Consider the following 25,439-nt stretch of genomic DNA (forward strand, 5'->3'; position numbering starts at 1 on the left):
CATAGACACCCACACTCACATACACATCTTTGTTTATTTAGTACGTTTAGTAACTTTAGTTTTTATACTTATTATATTCATAATAAATGTTTATCTTTCACAAATCTTCTTTCATTAATGCTGCATAAGTGAATTTTGCCAACCGCTACACTGTCAAGAACTCGATAACCTTCACTGTTTATTATATAATCTTTAATAGTAAATATTGAGATTTCTAATTGAACTAGATCTAAATGAGTCTGATCTTAATCAATAACTTGGCTCTTTTCTCTTCTTTGAAGGGTGGTGCCCCGACAGAGCTTTAACCAACTAAAGTTATGATTTGATATTAACATTTTAAATATGAATGTTTTATATTTTATTTTTGATAACCAAATTTATTGAATGCCTTAAGGCACACCATTCTATGGTATCATTTTTAAAGCATTATTGCACAACATAAAAGCGAAAACAGTTTTCCTCTGATATTGCAAAAAGTCCACACTCTGCTTTTTAAACTTTTACCCTTTTATTCGGCAACAAACCAAGATTACAAAACATTTGAGAACAAATCCTTAAATTATACGGCAGCAAAGTTGATTGAGAAAAAGTCCATGAGAGGAAAGTAACTGGTAACTGGTGCGTGATGCGTCTGCAGGAGACACGAGGCTGATGGGAATCAGGTCTTCACATGAACATCACAAACCGCTTCAATTTCAAACACCAGACAGGAAGTTCAATATGGTCTGAGTATTACGGATGTAACAAAGCATGTGACCTCCCTGCAGCCTCCACTTCCCTCCAGAAACAGGGAAACCGCTGTGAGCAGAGGAACGAGGTCCTCACTCATGTCCGGCCTGAGTCGTTGATGTTGGTCAGCGGGACGTAGGAGTAGCCACCGCGCTGGTCTGGAGCCGAGCCGCGACAGGCCTGCACCAGGTGAACCAGCAGGCTGGCCGACAGCAGAGTGACCAAGGTGAGGTTGATGATCAGCCATGTTGGCCTGGGGAGAGAGACAGGGGGCGGGGTTTAGACGGAGTCCTCGTCAACGTTTATTTCAGTCACTATTTAAAAAAAACCGAAGCAGAAAACCGACTCTTTGCAGTTTTGAGCTTTAGCTGATGTTGGACCTGTCTCAGAAAAAGATGTAAGACGTGTGTACTCCTGTGGTAATACCACCACCTTCTGGACTGGAGGAGAACTGCATGTTGTATACTTTAGCTAATTTGCCTCAACAGTGCTGATGCGTTTTCAAATGAAAATGTAGTTTTACGATAATCGCTTGTTAGACGTCTCACCTCAAACTGTGAAATGTGAACCTGCTATTTGTGACTCCTCATCACAGTCAACATAGTTTTAGATTCATTCAGAAAGTAGAGCTTCCTCACAATGTGTGTTTCCTTGTGGAAGAGGAGAGAGACGAAGCCACATGAGTCAATTTCACACTTTTCTACATCTGAGGGACAGTTTGTATCTGGAACTGTTAGTTTGAAGAAATAAAAGACCAACACAACCGCATCTCTGTTCTTTCTCATTCATTACATGAACTTATTCTCCATGAATATTTGTCTCAAGCATTTGACTTGAAGTGTTAAAATCTGAAGGAGGCAACGGACATTAAGGACAGCGGAGGTGAGTGTGCGTCATGTGACTTGACCTTTGAGACTTACTCAGTTAGATAAGGCTGCTCTGCTCTGCTGTGAGCTTCATCCTCTTGTCTCCGAGACGTCATCTGTTTGGCTAGACAGACGCCAGCTGGGGGGGGGGGGGGGGGGGGGGGGAGAAGAAGAGTTCAGTGAAATACTTGTTTACACAAAGTTTGTCCAACACAAAAGTCTCAAACATTTAAAGATGCTTTCAGTGTTTCTCCTGATTGTCGTTCCGAGTCGTTCAAACAGGAACACGTGTGGAACATTCAGGCGAGGGGCGGAGCCTGAAGAGCAGCAGGAGGCGGGACATGACGTATAAAGTCTGCTGAAGAAAGATCCAGAATTCCACACATTGTCCTGCTGTTTCCTCACATGGACTCACTCTGACATTTTACAGACATTGTGCTAGGAGAGTGCAGGAGAATATCCAGAAAATGTCCAGAGACACTGACTCAGACGTTTGTTCTCACACACAGAACCTGCAGAACACGTCAGGAACATGTCAGGAACATGTCAGGAACATGTCAGGAACATGTCAGGAACACATCTGGACGTCGGTGAGCCTGAAAACAACTCAACTCTCATCCTACAAGCTGATGGGCGTTCTCTGAGCTCATGTTCGGAGAGGTCCACAGGGCTCTGTTTGAACAGACGCCAAGATAAGACTGACGTTTTTAACTCTGCTCAATGGAAATATGGCAGCCATTTGATAATTGTGAGACACACACAATAAAGATAAAGAATAAAACATCCCTCAGTGAAGCTCATACCTCCTCCAAAGCCCAGCAGTCAAATTAAATGTAAACAAGCTGCACCAAATTTCAAACATTGGATCAACACCAAAATGTAAAGAGTTCCACCACGTTCACTGGAAATCTGATAAAAAAAAATAGACTGACAGAAGTGAAAAAGATAATGTCCTGGCAGACGTGATAAAAAGTTATGACAAAATAATTCAGGAAACTCCGTGACTGTCTGTTTCTTCAGTCGTCTTGGAAGAAAAACAATCCAGCATGAACTTTTTTTAAATGTCCCATCTGCCAACGTGGAGGAGGTGAGATTTCTGACCTGTACTGCAGCCAGCCACCAGGGAGCAGTAGTGAGACACTTTGGCTGATCTTTTGATAGAGCTGTCAATCCTTAATTTACTGACAGACAGTAACTGCTGGGGGAACTCCCAGGATGAAGGAATGTGTGTGTGTGTGTGTGTGTGTGTGTGTGTGTGTGTGTACCTCTGTGTAAGGTGTCGCTGGTCACAAGTGGCAGCGTGGCGTTGCAGCTTCCTGTCTGTGGGTCACATGGACACTGGTCGTCACAGTGACACTCCTGAGCGCAGGACAGACCGAAGAACCCCAGAGGACACACTGACACAGGGAGGACACAACAACACAAGTTACTACACAAAGACAAAACGATCTCCACCACTTTCAGGACATTTTAACAAATGCACCAAGCTTCATGTGTTCGCTCCATTTGAAACAAAGGGAAACTAAAGAATTGAGGTAACATGCATTTTCTTATAAAACTTTTAAAAACTACATTGAAACAGTGTGATGTTTGTGTGTGTGACTGGTCACAGATCAGAGCGGGGTGCTGTATTTTGTATTTCTACACAGTGTTAATGATGTTGTCTGGTTGTGTGTGTGACTCCATTCATCACGAGGACGGATCTCGACACATCGGATGTAGTCCAGCTCGTTAAAGTACACAATCTGTACCAGGTACTCGTTTCATCCGAGTGTTCGGCTCAACACGGTTGAACTGGAGCCCGGAGAAGATGAATAAGAAGGGGGGGGGGGGGTCTGTTGATTTGGTTCAGGGGTGATGATGTCACTGAACACCCACCTTGTTCACAGGCGTTGCCCTGAAACCCGGGGGGGCAGGTGCAGCGGCCGTGGACGGGGTCGCAGGAGCTGCCGGTGGCACAGTCGCAGGTCTGGTTGCAGCCGTCACCGTAGAACCCCGGGAGGCACTCTTCAAATAAGTAAAGAAAAATATTACGATAGAAATAACTTTGTATTTTTGGTATCTGTGATTGTCGGCCTCCTGGAGGGGGAGGAGCCTGTGTTTCCTCCTCTGTCTCCAAACGAAGACACAGTTATTGATTTCAGAAAGTCATCAGATCAGAGGTCTCTGTTGGTCTCGTTGAAGTGCTCCACCAATAAAGTTTTATAATTATGATCCGTTTCCAGAACATGAATCCAGATTTCTGCCCATACCAGAGACCTTTTATCTGAATTATTAGAACTACTACTACAAATGATGGCTGCCTACAACTGATTTTACTAGTTCAATTAATAAATCGATATTAGTATATTTATATAGTCCTTGTTCACAAATCACAATTTGTCTACAAGCGGTGTAACATAAGTGACACAACCCAGTTTGTGTGTCTGTGTGTGTGATCAGTTGAAGCTGCAGTTCACCTTGGCTGCAGTTGGTCCCGCTCCATCCTGCATCACAGACGCATCCATCTACAAACCAGAGGAGACGCAGAACCATGAAACGCTGCAGATCCACAACACACAATCAAAGCTGCTTCAACACAAACACAAACACAAACACAACATCCTGTAAACAAATGTCCCCGTGTCCCCTGGGAGTGAGTGGACGTTTCTCCTTCTGAATGTTCTGATCGTCTGTCAGATCAAACCGACTCAGTGCAACAGGCTCCTTATGGAACCATCACCAAATCACACACACACTTATAAAAAACATTATTTTCATCAGGATCCATAAATCATTCTCTGAGAAAACAGTGAAGATGTCCCGCTGTTAAAGACAGAGACATTTGATGAGCTCCTCCCGGGGTCATGTCCCGCCCCTCTACAAAGTCTAATGGAATTAGTTGAGTAGCTTGTGTGTAATCCTGCGAACAAACACACAAACTAACTAAAATACAAACAAACAAACGCAGACAAAACAACAAACCCTCTTGATAATTCTCAGTGGAACATTGAGTCCAGAGAAGAGAGATTTATACTCAGGTTTATTGGGTGCATCCATTAGTCCTGCAGTAAATCCAGAGACAGAGGAATCCATTCCACTTGAATCATTGTGGAAGCTGCAGTGTGTGTGTGTGTGTGATTCTGCATTAACAGCCTTCATTCATACAATTATCACCACAACAGTCCACACTCACTGGCAGTGCAGAGCCCGTGGGCGCCGCAGGCTGGCGGCTGGCACACCAGAGCGTGACAGGACGTGCCCGTCCAGCCCGGCTGACACACACACCGTCCGTCCACACAGCCACCGTGTCCGCTGCAGTCCTCCGACACACAGCGCCGCGGGTGAACACAGAGGATAGAGGACACCTCCCGGCCACAGCGCCACCTGCTGTCCGGTATGCTGATGGAGAGCAGAGGGTGAATTAAAGAGACAGAGGAGCAAATGCAAAGTTCTAAAGCTATATCCACTAAACTACATCTTGTTGAAAACACATCAGCTCTGCTAGAGATACGCCTGTTTCCACGTGGAGGACACGAGACATTGTCCCAGTAAGCTGTGGACACAGCAGGCTCACTGCCAGTGGACGTCAGGGGCGGTATGTGGTGTTATGGGGCAAATTAGTAAGGACTGGGATTTAAATGGTTATGGAGCAAAAACGCTCTTATGGACAAAGATCAAAAACAAAAACGTAGTTGTATGAAATACAGACTAAAGCCCAGAACTGCAGCGATATGACAGCGTGATGTCACACACGTATGACGGATCCATTGGCTCACCAGTGGTCACTGGGGTAACTGGTCAGTGAACCATTCACCACGAAGGAGGAGGACCCGCCTCCATCCAGGTTAATGGCATTGACCACTCCGTTCTTCTTCAGGAACACAGCCACCTCCAAGAGACTCATCCTGCGCCACAACACAAAACCAGAAATGAAATATAAACACAAAACCAGAAATGAAATATAAACACAAAACCAGAAATGAAATATAAACACAAAACCAGAAATGAAATATAAACCTCTCCGATTGGGCCCCGCTCTCTGGAACAACCTCCCTGAGGAGCCTCTTGTATCCTCTTCTCTCTTTAACACACATTTTAGTGTACACAGTTGTTCATCGTTTAATTGACTGATTAAGTTTTCACAATTATCTCATCTCGAACACTTAAATTCTTAGATTTTATTATCATATCATATTTGTTTGTGACCTGAAACCTTGAAGACCTTTCCATTACTTAGTGACTGTCCATCTGACTTGTCTCCTATGTCTTCACAGGAAACGCATGTAAATCAGTTTCCTGTGTCTTAACTCCTGTCTCAACAGAACCAGTTTGAACTGGCTCAGACAAACAGCCTCCGATACCAGATCCTTGCATTTGACTTTTCAGCATCAACACTGAGTTCCTTGTGACTCTGTGTGTGTTGATGATTTCTGCACAACGCCCAGATTAAATACACAAAGACTGTGTGTTCACAAACATGACATTTCACATCTTAAGACACTGACACGTACAGAGGTGGTTTTCACTTGCTGGTAGAGCTTCTGTTCAAATAAACACCAGCAGGTTGTGTCACAACACACACAGAGACAGACACACACCGACACACACACCTGGATCCTCTCTCTCCTGTTCTTACCCTCTGACTCCCGTCTGTCCCTCGACGTGGAAGAGGACCAGTCGGCCCTCGGCGTCGTGACCCACCGCCGTCCTGGCCGACACCACATCCACAAATTGGCGGAGTTGCCCTGTTAAAGAGACGTTTTGTATTTTTTTAGGGTATGCTACAAATAAAAGGAGTAAAATACTGATTAAATCAATCTATATTAATATGTCTCAGAATTATTAAAAAACTTGATCCGGCAGTAATGTGCAGAAACGACCTGATGTTCCAGAGAACAACAACAATAAGAATCAATTCCAAGTGTCACTGACCCTGTTGTGTTTACCAGCAGCTGCTGTTCAGCCCCATTCTGTACTTTACCAAACATACAACTACATGTGGAGGAGACCTGGTGTTATTTGCTTCCCCTGTTCACTGCAGAGACGGTTTAGTCTGGAGACACTTCAGGGTGAAGCCTGACTGTCCACACTGAGTTCACCACTAACAGGAGTTCATAACAAACTGAGAACAAGTTTCAACCTGAATGTAAACACTGGCCAATCAGAATGTGTGTGTCCTTCTGTCAATGCACCGTCTGTAACCACACGTGTGTATTCAGTGAAGAAACCCCATCTGGACTTTGGCTGCTACTCGTATCTTCTCTCTTGTCTCTTGTCGCTGTTGATCAAAGACTGCATTGTGTGTGTTTTTGGGGTTAGGGTCAGGGGTCAGGGGTCAGGTCCCAGACAATGTTCTGCAGCACTGAAGGAACAGAGCTGCACCATCAGATCCACTGACACGGGACCAGGGTGGAGACGTGTGGATTGAGACTGTTTATCGATGGTCTCCTGTGACCCTGCAGCAAACCAGGTCAGTGGATTGTCAGTCGACTTGTTTCTGATCAACTCTTCTCTCTCTTGTGAACGAGGTTTGTCTCGGACGCTCTCTCATGGATTCAGTGGATGTGATCGAGCAGCACTGACCCGTGGTCTGTGTGGCGTCGCACTCGGCCTCCAGGCTCTGGTTGATGTAGACCTCTCCGCTCCTCAGCAGCCACACCACGCCGGTGACCAGCTGGACGAACGGGTTGAAGGGATCATTCACGTCTCCCTGGGACAGATACCTGGGTGGACGCACGAGAGACACTATGACATCGATCATCCAGCAAACTATTGAACTTCATTAATTTAATGTTTCTACATTTACAAACTGTGGAATCCAGAGTGAAATATCTCAAACAAGAAGAGATGAACTGACACTTTGTTTGTTTACGGACATTCATGGTGTCTCTGGTTCTCTGTCCTCTACACACACAGTCAGTGAGTCACAGCAGCTCCACCAGTCCAACCAGTGTCTCTGCTTCTCTCCTATGGGTCCCTGTGCTGAGGCTGAGGACGCCGCCAATTCCTGCTGTTGTGATTTGTTTCTCAAAACTTCAACTCTTCAGCACAGCGCCCTCTTCATGACAAACACATGTCCTTATATGGAGAAATAGAGGCGTGTGTGCGTGTGCGTGTGCTTTGATGTGAGGTTTCTATCCTTTGAATAAGAGACCTCAGTGAACTCTGCCTGGTTTGCATCGCTCCCCCACTTGAACCCTGATGTCCTGACAGAGCGTCAGGTCTCATGTTGTGTAGCAGGTTTAACGTCTTTTGGACTATAGAGACTCAAACAAACAAAGTAAATGTTGGTCCTGTGATCAGTGTGTATTGTTATAGTGTAAAGAGACGCTTTATTTAACAGTGAGAAGCAGCTTTGATAGCGTTCACCTGCCGAGACACAACAATTCAAGATGCTCCCCGTCAGTAACAGCTCCTCCTCGCCCCCCCGACTCGGACTCGACACCATCACTGTTCAGAGTAACACTGAAGCTCCACAGCAGCACGAGGAGCCGGGACCTCAGATCCACACGCTTTTACAATTCTGTAAAATGCTGATCAGATAACTTACATGATTCTCTTTTTGTCCCCGGACTGAATCTCTTACCCGAACACGAGGGAGCCGTCCCTCCGGATTCCAAACTGGGCGTTCTGCACGCCGCCGCTGTCCAGAACCCTCTTGTGGTCGCTCACCAGGTTTCCCAGACACTGTCCTGTGTGTGGGTCGAAGAAGCCGGCGTTCACGGCGTACAGACACCCGGCAGCTTTGGCCGTCTCCTCCACCGAGGACCTCATGTTCAACCAGCAGCCGCCCGGCCCGACCGGCTCCAGCACGGACACGGTCCTCAGCGGGTCCTGGACCACCGTCATGTGGCCTGCAGACAAAACCGATGTGTTGAGGTGGGACGACACTGATGCTTCAGGGACACAACACCAGGACGGGGACAGGGGGAGGGGGGCGACATAACAAATCACACACAATAATAAATATCAGCAACATCTCACAAGGTTAAAGAAAGAGGGAAATGTAGTGTAACGAGTTCTCTCCTGAACCTGAAACCACACCCTCCCAACAAAGTGTCGAGCTGTCCAGCAGCTTTTGTGTAATCTTGCTAACAAACAGACACACACACACACACAGACACACACAGACACACACACACACACACACACACACACACACACACACACACACACACACACACACACACACACACACACACACACACACACACACACACACACACACACACACACACACACACACACACACACACACACACACACACACACACACACACACACTGGAGGATCCTTTCTACAGCAGAGTTCAGAGGGTAAGATCAGTCTGGACAGAAGACTGTAGAAACAAGTCTTTTGGGATCAACAGCTCAGTTGTGTTGTATTTCTCTCCGTCACTGACCGTAAGCGAATCGGGAGCTTCCCGGCACATCGGTGACGAAGACGCTGGATTGGACGAAGGGCAGCCCGCTGTGGTTACTGGCGGGCCGGCTCTCGTGGGTGGTGCTTCCATGATGGATGGGCTGACAGTCTCGAGTATGGCGGTGGGAGTGGGAGGGGCCGTGGCCGGGGGCGTATGGCAGCAGGAAGTCATCGTCCATTGAGGCGCTAAGAAGCAAAGAGAGAGAGAACTTCCATCACTCGGTGTTGGTTCATCTGAATCCATCTGGTGAAGGTCATCTGGAGCAGGAGCAGCTGGAGGAGGAGCAGCTGGAGGAGGAGCAGCTGGAGGAGGAGCAGCAGGTAGACCTGCATTCTTCTACCAGGTGGACTGAAGCACAAATCACCTGTCAGTCATAGATGATCTTAAATGACCTGCTGTGAAACGAGAGTGGGACATCCAGTTCATCTGGAACAGCAGGAGTTCAACCTGAAGCACTTTACATGTGTGTCTTTGAGGATGGTAACAGCTTTATGGTTAAACACACGTTTACTGCACTCTGTGTCATGTGTGGGCAGCAGAGACTCTGTGTTTTGGCTAGTTTGTGTTTGATTTTGTGTTGTTACAAAAGCAGCCTCGTCCAATAAAAATGTGAATTAAACTGATTTAGTCAAAGCCCATATTAGTACGTCTGTTAGGATCCGGACCCCAGAAGGGGGACCAGCAGTGGGGACCAGCAGCAGGGGGGACCAGAAGGGGGACCAGCAGCAGGGGGGACCAGAAGGGGGACCAGCAGCAGGGGGGACCAGCAGCAGGGGGGACCACCAGCAGGGGGGACCAGCAGGGGGGACCAGCAGGGGGACCAGCAGCAGTGGGGACCAGCAGCAGGGGGGACCAGAAGGGGGACCAGCAGCAGGGGGGACCAGAAGGGGGACCAGTAGCAGGGGGGGCCAGCAGCAGGGGGGACCAGCAGCAGTGGGGACCAGCAGCAGGGGGACCAGCAGGGGGACCAGCAGGGGGACCAGCAGGGGGACCAGCAGTGGGACTGGGGAGAACCCTGCTCAGTGTCCGGAAGACCAGCAGACCTGTCCGTCACTTCACAGCTTTTCATATTTCATCTTCTGCTTTTTGAATCACGGAGGAGCATGACATGAAACCACGACATCAACTTCCCATTGACCGCTCGCAGAGAAACTTTGTTGTAACTTCACTAACTTTTCTTAACCCCGGTAGAACCCGAGCGCTCTGAGCTGTCACTCAACGCTCCGGGCTAACAGCAGCTAACACACTTCCATTAGCACCGGCGGCTAGCGGCAGACCTACCGGGAGTCCCGGGGCTCGGAGGCCCGGACACGGGGACTCAGCAGCGGCAGCAGCAGCATCAACACACGGAGACCTTTCACCGGCACAACGTCCATAGTCGGAATGAACCGAGCCCGCTCCGGTGCGTCTCTCCTCCTTCCTGCCGAGGGCAGCGGGCCGGAAGCACACACTCTGCTTCCGGTTACCTCAGAAAATAAAAGCGTGTGTTAAATTTTTGACTTTATGTGATGATGTGCATTTTAAATTAATTGTGTTAAGTTTAATTTATTATGTGATTTGTACATTTTGAATTATTGTAGCTGAGGTTATTATTTTTGCTCTATCAGGTTTAGTTCTGTGGGATGCAGAGATTTTCGAACTTTCCTGCCCTCACTGGTCCTATGAGCTTTAGATTGTTAATGATTTGTGGAGAGTAAAAAAAAAAATTGTGTTTTTCAGACCAGTTGATTTTAATATTTGGTTATCTGCAAATGTGAATTACCTGAAGATACTAGACTGGAGAACTCTCTCAATCACTCACACAAAGACACACACACACACACACACAAAGTGAATGAAGACAACAGTGCCACTTTAAGCGATGCATCATTTATAACATAAACTTAAAGATTTCTGAAAGAATTAGTATTGGTCAAAGATACACTGGGTTACATTCTGATTTCAGCCCTTTTTTAAAGATGCTTTAAAATTAATAATAAAAAAAAAACTGCCACCATCAATGAGAACTTAAAAGCTGTTAACAGCTCCCACACAAAAAACAAAGTGACAGAACGCTGCCCTGTTTCAGCTGTCGCAGGTTTCCTCCTCAGAAAAAATACATATAACAGGTTTTCATTTATCTAAGATGTCTGCAGCTGTAATCAGTGGATATCTGAGTCCTGCAGGTCTCTGCTGTTCACACCGCTCGGTGAATAAATCCATCGCTTCATTATTCAACAAATTAGTGCAACCAACTGCAGAAATGTTTCTAACTTTCACTGCTTTTATGTCGTTAGTGGTTTGAAATACATTTGAATGGACAAAGATTTTATATCATTTATTTAGGGCGGTCATCTCGCTGGTGTTTTGTTTCTGTAGGACTATTCTATCTCTGGGACAAGATATCATGATGGACAGCTGAGACTGACGTGTGAGGGGTGGGACCTCGATACCACGACTCCACTTCACGATCACTCAGCACACTGTGACTCCAAAGAACACAAGATGGCAGCGTTTGCTTGGGAGATGTATAAAATTGTCACATGCTGGAAGTCATTTTCAGATTTACTGAGTTGATAGTGATCGACTGAGCAGAGCAGAGACTTGATAAATTCAGAAAAGTGAAAAGTAAATAGGTATAAACTCATTGGACCTGAAGTTAGAATACATCAACTGTGTTCTGTATATTTTAAACAGCAGCAGGATTAGCAAGGAGATCGACGCGTTCACCTGGAACTGGAGCAACCAGGTTCCCCAGACTGAATTCAGGTTATTCACATAACCTGCTTCCTGTGAATCCACATGAACATGCATCAGGTCTGTCACCAGGTTTCCTCTCTGTTGTCGTCTTTATGTTTGGAATCATTACTCATATGTTTCTGTGTCAGAGCAGACTGAGCTTTTTCTCAAGGTGCAAAGGAGCTAATTATTTAGCCGAAACCCAAATTTGGAGCCAGAATCAGTTTTCTTCAGGTGTAAACATGAAACAAGAGGCAGCCTGGGTTTGTCTCGTTTATCCAGCTGTGACTCTTCCTGTCTGCAGCCTTCGATGTGTACATGTCTGTTGGTGTACACATGGTCTCCATATCTGGAGACCATGTGTACACCAGGAGGAAACCTGGCTGTGAATCCAGTGATGTTACAGGAGAGAGTCGACGTAACCCGGTTACTAAAGTGCTTGCTAACTCTGAACCAGGAGCTGAAGCTTCTTCAAACTAGTCCTGCTGCTGACCTGCGACCTCCCCAGGGAATAGGGAGGCTTCAAATACAGATGTGGCAGGAATCACTGTGTTTAAGATGATGCTCATATGGACAAAGACGAGGAGGAGCTGAAACTGCGTCATTTCAGAACTGATCGTAGCTGTACAACAAAAACATAACAACCCAAAACAAATATGTACAAATGTACAAACAAAATAATCAGGATTAAAACAGAAAAGACCATAGAAAACAACAAAAAGACATCCGACAGAGCCCCTGTAGATGTGAGTCCATGTGCCGACTTTAAGTGCAAACCACAGATAAACCCGGTCAGACTTTGTGTTTCTGTGTTGGACGGTGAAGTCGTCTCCTCGGCCACAGCGAGGAGGAAGAACAGCTGGTTAGTCATCGTCACCGCCTTCATCTCTCAGCTGGTTTTTATTGCAAATCTACTTCTAATAAAAACACAAAAAAAACTGAACAAGGTCCCTTTCGTCTTCCTGTTCTGTCACTTTAAGAAGCGCTGCATTTAAAAATTATGATTAATGCCGATGAATCGCAGCCATAACAAAGTGTTCCTCTTTAAGATGTGACTGATGTGTTGCTTCCCTGTTCTGTCTCAAGTAAAGATGCAGTAAAGGTTTCCATAGCTTCCACTCAAATGCTAATCTGAAGGTTTCTCCTTCCAAAGAAACTGACATATTTTCTGGCTCCTGCACAACTTTAGATACTTTAACTACAAAGCACACGTGTGGAGGAGCTGCTGTGAATCACACTGACTGCACCTCACCTCCTTCAACTGATAGGAAACAAATAAAACAAACAGTTCATGATTTTTAACCAAAGGTTTTTGGTGCCATAATAAGTTTAGGTCAGTTTCTTTTTTTTTGTGGGTTGTGAGATGAGTCACTTCTGCCTGCAGGTGTTTTAAATGTTGCCTGATTAAAAAGGAACAAACCCCTTCAGAGTCACAGCAGGGAAGAGAAACTCCAACTGAGACTGATCACATGAACATCTGTGAGAAACCCTGAAAACTGAGACGTCACATGATCAGTAGACGGCGCTTTGCCAAAGGAAAGTTATGGTGCTGAAAAAAGGAGGAAGGAAGGAGAGAGAAGGGAGGATTACACAACTCCACCAGCTGGGAGGAGCCACGTTCAGAGAGGGTGCGTTTGTTTCGCCCTCTGACCTCGGCAAAGACAAGAGTCGCTGACAGGAAGTCGGATTTACTGTTGTCCAGTGAAACCACCTAAACTACTGAATCAGGACAAATTACAACAAGTGATTGCAGAAGAAAACACAGAGCAGCTCCTGGAATGAAGAGTTATTGCATTTGGTTTCATTCTTTGACAGGAAGAGTCCACACAAACATCCCAACTGGTGAATTTAAACTTTAAAGAAACACACTGCAGCCTCTGAACAGATCTTGATTCTAATTTTAACTCCTAAACTGACAGAAAGTCAAATGTGCTATTTCCTCATGTTACTGCTTTAAATACGTTTCCCAGTCGTGCTGTTATAGCGTTGGTATTTTGGCACCTGTATCAGAGCCGGTCAGCCTATTGGTGCACACTCACCATATATGGGTTGTGGCATTTCCAGCAGACAGATGTTAGCTTTGGGTATTTATGCATGGGCCTGGTCACCATTTCTAACGAGCCCCTGGACTGGAGCTGAATCTGTCAGACACATAATACCGATGTTTCTGTTGTTGACACCTACACTCAATTTACTACTGTTTGAATTTTAATAAGTTCAGAAATTACTGCAGTTTGCTCTGCAGCAGCTTCTTCTCCTTCATCTCCATGTCTTTGATTTCAGGAGGCCCTCAGGTCTGGAGCTGTTCTCCTTCAGTCCCTGACTCCCTTCATTCATTTAACCAGAAGCTGTTTTCAGTTTCCTAAACGTTTTTTCCGGAAGAGTTTTGTGAGAAAGACAAACTTCAGGAAATTACTTAATACAATTTTTGGACATTTTCCAGAGTTCATGTCTGAAAACAGCTTTACTGATGTTTAAAAGTCATGAACCTGAGAGAAAATCTACATCCACCCCGCTGTGCTCTCAGAAGCCTGCATGAATATTACATATTTTTGCGACGTACAACTGGAACTACAACTTGGTAATATCCCTGCTGTATATTCGACTGCACCCTGGGAGATGTGTTTCAGAGTCAAAGTCATCATGTAAATCCTGTTTCTCTATAAGGCACCTTGTGGCCATATAGGCAAACGGTAGAGTTAGTTTTTGGGGAAAGCCGCTGAGAAAACTCACAGTCAGTGTGTTAGCAGAGACAAACCCACTGACTGTGAAACATGCTTCAGCTGATTTGTCAGAAGCGTTGACAACAAAAGGAGAGTTTAGAATAATATCTACATTTTGCTCTTTATAAAAAACGGTGGAAAATTTGCAAAAGACGGCAGAAAAACACCAAACGGTTAGAAAAAGGTTTGCTGGTTTACCCGACAGACAGAGGAGATAAAGGTTAGAGCCCATCATATGCTTTTCCCTGCAGAAATAACAACAGTCACCTTGTGGAGTTCATGGACATGAATCAAAAAGAATCCTCTCAAAAGGTGAAATTAATTTAAGAAGAGGAATGGGGGAGTTTCTCATTAGCACCATTGTTCTGTAGTGACGAACTGCAGCCTAGTCAAGAGTCAAGAGCGACCTTTCCCCTCCCTCCACGCAGCTCTGCTGGTCGCCCGGTTAATCCCACCGTTCACTGATTAATCAAAACGCTTAGGAAGATATTCTTCCCTGCAGGAATTACAGGGAAGTAAAATAAAACAGTTTGTTTTGCAGAGGAGCTTCAGCTCTGACACGAATTTAACAAATCAATCCTCAGAGGTGGAGCCTGATCAGAGGAGAAAGAACTCAGAAGCAGAGTGTTTCCTCCTGGAGACGGGGACGGGACCGGCCGCGTGGAGGACGATGAGTTCCTCAGTCACTGCTGTCGTCTTCGTCCTCATCGTCTGACAGGTTGTTGAATTTTGACCCCATCCGGCCGATGGAGTCTGAGCGCGACGCCTGGCTTCCCGACGTCAGCTGCACGAAGCAGGGCTCGCAGACTCGAACAGGTTTGGACGACTGGCTGGGCAGAAGGCACTTCTTGTCTGAGCACGGCCCGCAGACCACATAGCCGCACTTCCTGCAGTGGTGGCGGCGGCTGACAGGTGTGAACTTCACCTTCTGGCAGCGCATGCACACCGTCGCCTCCGAGTCAGGCACCCAGACAGCGGCATGCTCTCCAGTTGGCGCCTTGCCGCTTTTCTGAAGCAAGTCTCCAACACATTTCCCTATGTGGTTCATCCACTCTGACTTCTCGGTGGCGGTGGCGGCATAGACAGCGAAGGACTTGGTGGGCGTCTTGATGAGCCAGCCGTTGCGCAAGTCGCCCTCGTCCGGCACCGTGGCGATGGTGACGCTCTCCAGCGGGATGATGTGCTGCTTGTTGTACTTCTTCTTCTGGATAACGATGTTGCCGTAGACCAAGATGTCGTTGAAGAGGAAGAACTGCCGCGCCTTGGGCTTTTTGCGGCAGAGCTTAGTTAGGACGCCTTCGCCAATTAGCACGCGACCAGGGATGGCCAGCGGCTGACCTGCTGCACCAAAGCAGCCCTCCACCACCCCGATGCGCTTGGAGTTGGCCTCGCTGTTCGCGAGCCGGTCCACCATCTTCACCTCACCTGAAGGAAGAGAGAGAGACGGACGTTAAACATTTTCATCAGCAGCTCGGCTTCATCACTCGTTTATTTCAAGCTCTTCTTTCAAGATTAAATAAATTCATGCCCCCATTGTTGTGATTTATCCAAGATTATCCTGAGGGTTCGACACAAGCAAGTGGACGTGTTGATGAGGTTTCTAACACATGACATACGTGAAACTGGAAGAACACAAATATCTCAGGATGAAGAAGAGGAGCCGTACACGTAGAAGACGAAGACTTCAACTTAGAAACACAAAGAGATTCCAGAGCTTTTGGTGATGAAGTGCCTCCTTTCAAAACCCCAGAGCTGGAAACGATGTTAATTAGTCAGGATGCCACTGCCGCCTGGGCCTGGGCTCCCCAGTGATCTGCACACTAATGACCCGGAGAGAGAGCGGCAGCAGAGAGCCCTAGAGAGACAGCGGGAGGGGGGGGGGGGGCACCGACATGTCAACCCTGTTAGCCAGGGCTCGCTACCCCCCACTGAGGCCATCGGGCAACCAGCTCCCATCAGCAGAGAGATGAGGGCACGAAGGAGCAGAGACTCCACAGAGAAAGAGAGAGGGAGCGGTGTAAACACAGACTGGAGGCTCCCACCCAGTAGATGGGGGGGGGCAGAGTAGACTAAACAAAAAAATGAATAAGTTTCCTTCTTCTGCGGTACCAGCGGTAAAAGCTTTCACAACAAAACAGAGGCCAACAGCGGACAAGAATATACAAGTTTCAATAGACCCTGACAGATAAGGAGTGTTGGGGCAGTTGAGTGGACGTGCTGACGAGGTTTCTAACACGTGACGTGAAACCTGAAGAACACAAACATCTCAGGATGAAGAAGAGGAGCCGGACACGTAGAAGACGAAGACGTCCACTTGGAAACACGAGGAGGTTCCAGATCTTCTGGTGATGAGGGCCGACTCCGGTGTGGATGAGATGTAAACAACAACACTGATCTTTCCACAGCAGAGTTTATACGTCATGTCCGGCCTCCTGCTGCTCTACAGGCTCCGCCTCCTGCAGCTCTACAGGCTCCGCCCCTCGCCTGGATGTCCCCCACATGTTCCTGTTGGTGTGAACGAGTCGGACCCGACAACCTGCTGCTGCTGCTTCACAAACACTAACTACACAAAATGTCTGAACGCAATGGTCGGGACATTGTCTGGAGCTCATGTCCAACAGCTTATGACATGTAGTTAGTGCTGCAACTAACAATCTATTTTCATGATCATTCAACAGGTTGATTAAATGAATTGGGAAAATGTCCTATTTGCCAGTGTAGCGCAACACAACTCAAAGTCCACAACCCACTGCTTCAAAAGTTTCTGTTAGTCTCCATGCACTTAGATTTAGAGATCCAACACAACCAGAGCTCATGGTCTCTATTGTTATTCCTAATATTCAGCTGCTTTACTCTGATGATTAGTGTCACTCAAACCCATCACGTACAGATGAGGACACGTTGTATAAACTGAGCCAGTTCTCAGAAAGGTTCAGAGAAACAGGCTGAGAGTTGCTGAGAGATGGAGGATATTTGCGTACACGGGTTGTTTTGTTAATGCTCAGCTGGAGTTTGTTGCTTGGCATGTGAAAGTCCCGGCTCCTGACTCGGCTACAGGAGCAGAGGCGTTAGATAAACCCGATGATTAATTCATTAAGATTCCTCTCTCTCAGCTTACAAGGTCTGGTCACCTGCTGCAAGGACACAATCAGATTGAACCTTCCCCACAAAAGAACAATATAAATCCTCTGGAGACAAAAACTTTGTTCCCCACAACAGGTTGAACAAAGGCTTCAAACCACTGACGGTACAGGGCACAAGCGGGTTTGTGTGGCAACATGAACTCTTACTTTTATTTAGAAAGTGCTTTAAAAACATTATCGACTGTTAGTAAGTCTATGACAGTGGTCAGTGCTCTCCACACTGATTTTACATTCATTCAGTTTGTATGTGCTGCACTGTATCATGGTGGCCCCACCTGCCCTAGCTGCCCCACTGCACTGAGGCCATTACTCCACTGGTCAACAAGTGACTCTGCTCCTCTGACGTTTTCTAATCATCACACAAACTGATCTTTATAAAAAATATGCTGAATTCATCTTTATCTTCCTGGATAAACGGGGCGTTGCTGGTTCTGCAACAATCCAAGTTCGCATTATGATGCGTCTAAAGTCTAAAGAAATTTAATATACTAAATATATATATATATATTTATATAGTGCTTTTGCGCAAAATGGGACATGGTGTTTCTAAGTCTTCAACATGACCTGCTGTTAAACCTCCAGTGGTACAACAATGAGAAGCCTTGGGAAGGAAGGGAAGCAATTAGTCATCGGCTACAGGGAGAGAGTGACAAAGACAGAGACAGAGTCAGAAGAGAGACAGTGTTTCTGTGGCTGTCAACAGCAGCCACAAGGACACCCATTTAGCCTGAGGGTAAATATGAGGGCACACACTGTCACAGATGAGGCTGTCTCCCGGGGGAAGATATCATGGGGGGGGGAGACGCTCCCTTCCTGAGAATAGAGAGAGTTGTCCCCTCATTATCATAACTAAGAAATCTATACTATTTGACATAGTATAAAAATATGCAATTAAAACAATTGTCTTAGTCATTAATGCGAGAGAAAGCATTTAAAGTTTTTACACATACAGACGTTTTATTTATACGAAACTTTATTTTGTTTGTATAGTGCTAAACCATAATAAACATTATTTCCAGGAAGTTTGTCCGGGATGAAGTGATCCCATAAGTGGTTGATTACTACAACTGACTTACATAGCAGCGGACAGACGCCCACACACACACACACACTCCGCTGATCACTCGTCCTCTCTCTCCCGTTGACACACTGACAAATAAACACTCTCTTGGAATCTACCTTCTAATTCCACAAACGTCTGAGTTCTATTGCTAAGGGCCAAGTGCAGTGCGTTCAATATAAACTGGTGACCAGCACTCTGTAGCAGTCAGTGGGGGGGGGGGGGGGGGGCAGTGTGCCTTCCATGTGGACCAATGAACTACAGTAGTGGTCTGCAACTGGGTCAAACCGTGGGTCAAAAGAGGCAACAGATCATTTTTTGATAATTAGATTATTTCTATTTCACGAAATCGGACTGGTTTCATGTTTAAACCAAAACATGTGATTATCGCAGTGGGATTTCTACGTCCTGCCTCCTGCTGCTCCACCCATCGTCTGACTGTTCCAGAAACGTTCTGCCGTTATTAACCCGTCTGCCCCGGGCGATCTCCTTCAGTTCTTCATACGTGAAAGACAAACTACGTGTCCATGTCCGAAAACAGCATCAACCCCTAACCCTGTCGAATAAACACAGAGTGCTCGACTCGTCTCAGGGGATAAGAAAAGGCACGTAGAGCAATATTTATTATATTTATTTGCTCATAGTTATATGAGCCAACTAAGATTTTAAATCTTCCATTTTTAGCTCTAAGAGCCTTACAGAAGAGCGATGACTAAACAGTCATTTCCAGCAGTTGCTCTGTCCTGCTCCCAGCTGTCTTTATGCTGACCAGTGCAGTGACTAAACGTTCCCAGCCAAACGCTTTCCATTTCAACGTCAGCAGAAATATGACCTTTAGTACACACATCAGAACCAGGATACTTATGTGTCTCAGAGAAAAGAGAGTTCCCTGAACTGATTTATCTTCAAATGACTTGTCTGACAAGAGCAGCAACATCCAACTGAAACCAGAGGATGTTTAATTAACATAGAAATAAAACCTGTCAAATAATAATATAAAAAAAATTAGTTAATCTTTAGATCCTGATCCACTTAATCCACTTTATTCTTTTAGATTTCCCTCCGCCCTGAAACTGGTTAAGGCCAATCACAAACCATTAATCTAAATTTGGGCAGGTTTGATAATATGACAGATTAGAACCAAATGGGAGTGGCCTGTGTAATTCACATGATACAAATCCTTGTGTTTTTTGACAGAAATGTGCAAACAGCAAAACTCCAGCTGCAGCTGTTCTGAAGGCTGTGCCAAAATGAATGTTCTCTGGGGATTAAAGTGATAACCATTATTGTGTGTTGCTGGGATTTAGGTGTTGTGACTGTGAAAGCTACAATCTGTGCCGGAACTCCTTCAGTCCTGAAGTCACTGCTGTTTTCACAGTGGGCAGGTTTAATCAGTCACTCATACAGGTTCAAACAAACACCTGGGAACTGATCCGTCAAGAGCACGCTCCAGCATGCAGACCACTCCCACTGACTGGGTGAATCCATCAGATGCAGGAACAGAAGCAGCTTCACAGACTCTTTCACGTCTTCTAATATTAACTTTGTAGACACATGGTAACTTGAGTTTCACTGAGTGTTTCATTTACTTTGGCCACCAAACCACACAGATGCGCCTGAAAAGGTTATACTGGTAGTGATTCATATAAAAACAAACATAGTACAAATATCTCAGGATTAAAAATGGTAGCAGAATGTACACGTCTGATCCTGCCTGCAGCCTGCTCTTCCCCGGTTCCACCCGTCACCTGAACGCGCCAAAGATTCTCAGGTTGTTGTGAACGGGTCCGATCAAACGTGTTCTTCATATTTAAGGACAAAGTCCGGAGACAGGCCTCACCCACATTTTACAGAGTACATCAGAAAACAGCTCTACGGGGAAACCAACACTAAGTTCTGTGTAAAAAAACAAATCATTCAAAACATCATCCCACACTAACACACACAAAGGTAGGCTAGCTGGATGGTAACATGAGCAGGAAAGGTAGTAGAGTTAAAAACGAGACTAGCAGGATGGTGTCCTGAGGAATGTGTTCTGAACAGACAGCCATCTGTTTCCCTCATTCTGCTCAACTCGACCTTTGAGCCTTTCCACTACAAATAAACCCGACAGGTAGCAAACACTGTTAATCCTGGATGTTTATGAATCCACCTGGAAAACCAAAATCACTTCAGGTCAATAGCTCATGTATCGGTGGGACCTCAACACCACAGGTCAACTTCACGATCACTCCTGCAAAGACTCAGACTCCCAATGATAGAAGATGGAAGAGTTGTTGTGCTGAATATTTTGGCTTAATTTCTGTACAGTGGGAGGAAGTGGAGATGCATCGTCCATCTTTATTTACAGTCTTTGGCGCAAAGATGCTTTGAAAACCCAAAAAGCATCGAGCCTGTCTGAGAAGCAACACAGACGGCCTCACTTTCAATAGAAACCACAAGGGAATCAAAACTGCCGGTGGGTTCTGTTCTGGTAATCATGTTAACCATTACAGGTGCCAGGGAAACTCCACAGTAATTAGTAATCAGGATACTTGTATTTATCATGAATACAGGGGTATGAATAACCAGATTTCTTAACGTTTCATGTAAACGCCATATCCTGAATATGATCCACATCAGGTGAAGATTCACAAAGAAGAGAACTAGTCCTCATGTAACCAACCAGGTTACCTCTGATCAGTGTGGGTAAGAGATTTCCAGAAAATGTTCTGAAATCTTTTCAGCATCATGTGACTGAGCAGAACCTCAGAGCATTCAGAACATCTGACAGGAAAGGTTCATGAGCATGAAGTGAGAGACTCGCTGCTCAGGCTACATGTGAAACAGAGAAGTGAAACTGAAACACCTTTAAATACGAGTCGATGGCCGTAACAGCCCCAACTCTTTCCTGCTGCGGTCTCATGGCCAACGCTAGGTCCTGGTTCCTGATTGGACAAAACCAAACCTTTCCTTTCATGTTTGACCTAAAAAGTTAGTTTCATCATTTGAAGAAAATCACAGTTCAACTCATTCAGAGAAAAGAGAAGCTGGTGTCTTGGCCATAGCTCAGCAGCCCCGAGCCTCTCCTGCCGGGCTGCTGGTCGTTCTGCCCCGCCCCCCCCCTCTGGATTTCAATTAATCATCCCCATTTTGTACTGTTGGGCTGAGCTGAATTGTGGGTAATGTAGTTAAAAGACATGGACAGGTAAAAATGTGTAGAATTGATAAAGACAAAGACCATAACATTGGTTCTGCTGCACTTTTTGGTCGTAAATAGTTTTAAAATGTTGTACAAGTCCTTTAAGTTAAGCTGCGAGCGGGGGTGTGGTGGTTTCCTGTTGTCCAGAACTAATAATAATAATAATAATAAATAATAATACATTTTATTTGTAAGGCACTCTTTATCCGGGAATCTCAGAGTGCCACAAGAATCTCAGAGTGCAACAGAGAACTATTTAAAATGTATACTATCTATTTTCATCTGCTCCCTTGCATCTGTTGATACCTGTTCTAAAGCAGCTCACTTCCTGTTCACATCTACTGAGTCTCTGCTCTCGACACACAAGCCTTTGTCCAGAGGCGAGGGCGGCTTGTTTAGTTTAGACTACATCAAGTCATTTTTCCAAGCAAACATGCAAAACATTGATGGTTCCTGGGTTTAATCAATATGAATATGCTGCTTTGTTCGTCTCATATTAAATATATATTCAGTATTTTGGGTTTTGGACTTTTGAGGGAATCACATAATTCACCATTTAAAAAAAAAAAACAGACTAATCCCTTAAACAAGAAATTTATCAAGTGATCAATCGAAACAACAGATTCTGAACTATACCACGTCAGCGCCAGTGCATCAAATGAAGCGCTCCCTCATCACCATGGCTGCCATGAAACAACCTGCTCTTCTCTGCATGTAATCTGCATCCACTTATAAACAGAGACACTGGATTACATGCTGGGTGTTGGATTACACAGGAAGCCAGCACAGACACTGAGCCCAGTGGGTGAAAGCACAGGCGGGTGATAACCGGTCAGGTACTTAGTGTAACTCAGCCTCGCCCTCGTCACCTCCAGCAGAACTAGTTTTACAATGCTACGAGCAGGCTCCGCCCACTCGCAGTCCCACAGTCAAAGAGTTGATTGATCACAGTGAGTGGAAACTGTCCCATTTGTCCTCCAGAGCTTCCAGAGTTGGTTGTTAATCCACCTCTGACCACGCTGACCACTAAAGGAACTGCCGCTCTGCACAGTGATCGGATAGACTCATCAATACATCCTTGAATTATATCTGGATGGATTTTTTTTTTTGAGAGGTTGAAACCTGCAAATATTTGGCTTTATTATCACAATCTGCACCAGAGACTGTAAATAAAGAAACCCCACCATCCAGAAATGAAGCCAACATATCCTTGATATGAACGCTGCCATCTTGGATTTGAAGTGAGTCTAAGCAGTAGTGATCAGGAGATGGAGTCATACTAGCAATTCCCCCATAGAGACACACACCCAACCAATTATGAGTCAGCCTCAGCTTGTCAATCATCATCTTGATGTCTCTGTCTGTTTTTAAATCACCAAACATCTAATGAAAACCAAACTGATCAGAAACACTTGAACAAAGTAAGTGAGAAGTAAGACCTGAAATGACAGGAACCATCTCGGAGAAAATTTGATTTCACTTGTTCTTTGCTTGTTTTCTTGGCAGGGCTTATGACCGTCGGTTAAACAATCAAATAATAGAATCATCAGATCAATCAAAATCACAAAAAAAGTTGATTACAGCCATGAAAGACAGAAAAGTAAAAGTGACAGTGTGTTGTGCAACCTTCACACAGCAACTGGCAGCTTGTAAGTAGCTCTAGGGGGGGGGGGGGGGGGGGGGGGGGGGGTGTGTCAGGAATTCTGTTCTTACACTAATCAGCATGCGACTCAGTGTAAATGGATAATCAGCTCCATCCCAGCCGACATGTGAACGAGCACAAACACCGTCCTCTCACAGGAGAAGTCAAGTCAGAACAAAAGAGGATTTAGTGCAGAGAAAATCCCGACTGCCGACCTGACTCGAGCACAAACTTCCCTTTTTCTTCTGGGGACAGAAATGTGTCACTGTAGCTGATGTAAGACTAACGGACAAACTTTAAACTTTACGCTACCGGGGGAAAGTTCTCTTTAAGGTCCAGTGTGTAGGATTTAGGTGAAAGTGTGTAATCATCTAAATTGTATAAATAGTTGTGGGATGAGCCCTTTCTATTCCAGTACTTTATAATGACATACTATTAATTTAAATACTTTATATTTACGTACTTTATATTTAAATACTTTATATTAACATTAAGAGTGGGTCCACTCTACGGAGGCAGCCATGTTTTTTTTTTACAGTCGCCCAGACTGAACTGACTAAACTTTTGGAGTTTCTCTGACAACTGAAGTTAGCACAGGTTCTCTGTCATGTTTGGAGGTGGGGGGGGGTGTTCACCTGCAACATGACACTTCACCGCTAGATGTCACTAATCCTACACACTGCACCTTTAAATCACACATAAAGTTAAACTTGTACAAACTGTGCCACACGCGATAAATGGCTCGTTTCTAGTCAGTCCTGATAAACACGCCACAGACTCGATCCCAGTGACTTTGATCTCCTTGGATGTTCTCCTTTGATGTTCACACTTTCAACACATTTCCTGACTCCCAAGAGTTTGTGGCTTGGCTGGTGGCGTTAGCCTGTTAGCACGGAGGTTAGCTTCCAACACACCGCTCGGTCATCGCTATGGAGCTCGAAGTAACCTCTGCTCACTTCTCCTGCCCCCCCCCACAGCCCGGACCCCGGCCCGGCTGGCACCCCGGCCCCGGGTCGCACCCCGCGGGGGGAGAGAAGAGGGAGTTTTTCACGGAGCTAACTTCGAGCAGCTAGCTCCTGTTAGCATGAATGGGAAAAGTCGGACGGAGCCGGAGGAGGTGACAGAGGGAGAAGTTTGAAGTGAAGGAAGAACACGACGTACCGGAGCGAGAGGTCCACACAGAGCCGAGCTGGGTCCGCACCGGGTCCGTGGAGCCGCGGCTCCCTGCTCACCGAGTGTCCGCTGACACACACCGACACACTGCGCCTCTCTGTCCGCCTCTCGGTCGCCTCCGTCCCGCTCCTCCGGACTCTCACAACAACATGGCAGCGGAGCGCCGCGCTGCCTTCAGGAACACTGCGCCGTGGGAAAACACAGCACTCAGCAGCGGAACCTCCGACCTCGCTCTGCTCATCAACGGAGAGAATGAGGCAGACAGCAGTTATAGAAAAGAAGAAACAATAAACTATGTACATCACTTTCATCTTTCACAACAGTCAGACATAGCATCTGAATAAAAATGTACTTTAAGTTCTTCACTGCTGTGATTTGTCTCACAGGTTGTGTTGTTACTTTTTGTGCATTGTATCTGAAAATTAGTCTGTACATCATGTTTGTATGTGTTGACTATAACAAGTCATTTTATATAGATTTTAAGTTGCTGTTTAAAATAAAACTGGCCACGGGCAACAGATGGAAATTAATTTTGAGCTAACTCTGGCTCATTTACAGTCATTTAGCTGTTGATTAACGAGCCTTGTCAAACACACAAATACATGAAATGAAAATTAAATACATATACACACACACACACACACACACACAAATATGTATATGTATGAGTATATATATGTAATGTGTGTTTCATGAACACAGCCAGCGGTAAAACAGAATATAAACATGTATCAAACGGTTTGTGTGATTGTGAGTCAGAGTTTCACATCTTGAAGTCCAGTCAGATCTGATCAGAATC

The 25,439-nt window shown here is 45.6% G+C and overlaps 2 protein-coding genes across 2 annotated transcripts; both read right to left on the bottom strand.

Annotated features, from left to right (window-relative positions):
- Positions 1 to 473: 473 nt before the first annotated feature.
- Positions 474 to 10,717, bottom strand: nagpa (N-acetylglucosamine-1-phosphodiester alpha-N-acetylglucosaminidase). The gene is made up of 12 exons (XM_053431668.1): positions 10,282 to 10,717; positions 8,980 to 9,185; positions 8,164 to 8,431; positions 7,161 to 7,300; positions 6,214 to 6,322; positions 5,354 to 5,482; positions 4,771 to 4,976; positions 4,055 to 4,102; positions 3,474 to 3,602; positions 2,861 to 2,992; positions 1,650 to 1,734; positions 474 to 982 (listed from the first exon to the last, which is right to left on the bottom strand). The coding sequence occupies exons 1-12, from the start codon at positions 10,374 to 10,376 to the stop codon at positions 826 to 828; spliced, it is 1,704 nt and encodes a 567-aa protein (XP_053287643.1). The 5' UTR covers positions 10,377 to 10,717; the 3' UTR covers positions 474 to 825.
- A 132-nt stretch (positions 10,718 to 10,849) lies between these two features.
- plekhf2 (pleckstrin homology domain containing, family F (with FYVE domain) member 2) lies at positions 10,850 to 24,873 on the bottom strand (the record flags this gene model as incomplete). The annotated part of the gene is given in 2 exon segments (XM_053431669.1): positions 10,850 to 15,866; positions 24,629 to 24,873. A coding segment is annotated over 1 exon segment (735 nt). The 3' UTR covers positions 10,850 to 15,120.
- Positions 24,874 to 25,439: the final 566 nt, after the last annotated feature.

Source organism: Pleuronectes platessa, chromosome 10, assembly GCF_947347685.1.
Source record: "Pleuronectes platessa chromosome 10, fPlePla1.1, whole genome shotgun sequence".
NCBI classification, from domain to species: Eukaryota; Metazoa; Chordata; class Actinopteri; order Pleuronectiformes; family Pleuronectidae; genus Pleuronectes; species Pleuronectes platessa.

Bases quoted from the DNA above. Each gene is read 5' to 3' on its own strand.
- nagpa (XM_053431668.1), bottom strand. From the start codon at position 10,376: ATGGACGTTGTGCCGGTGAAAGGTCTCCGTGTGTTGATGCTGCTGCTG. The intron at 9,186-10,281 runs GTAGGTCTGCCG...TTTGCTTCTTAG, and splicing joins TCCGAGCCCCGGGACTCCCG to CGCCTCAATGGACGATGACT. The intron at 983-1,649 runs GTAAGTCTCAAA...CTCTCTCCCCAG, and splicing joins GAGCAGCCTTATCTAACTGA to GCCAACATGGCTGATCATCA.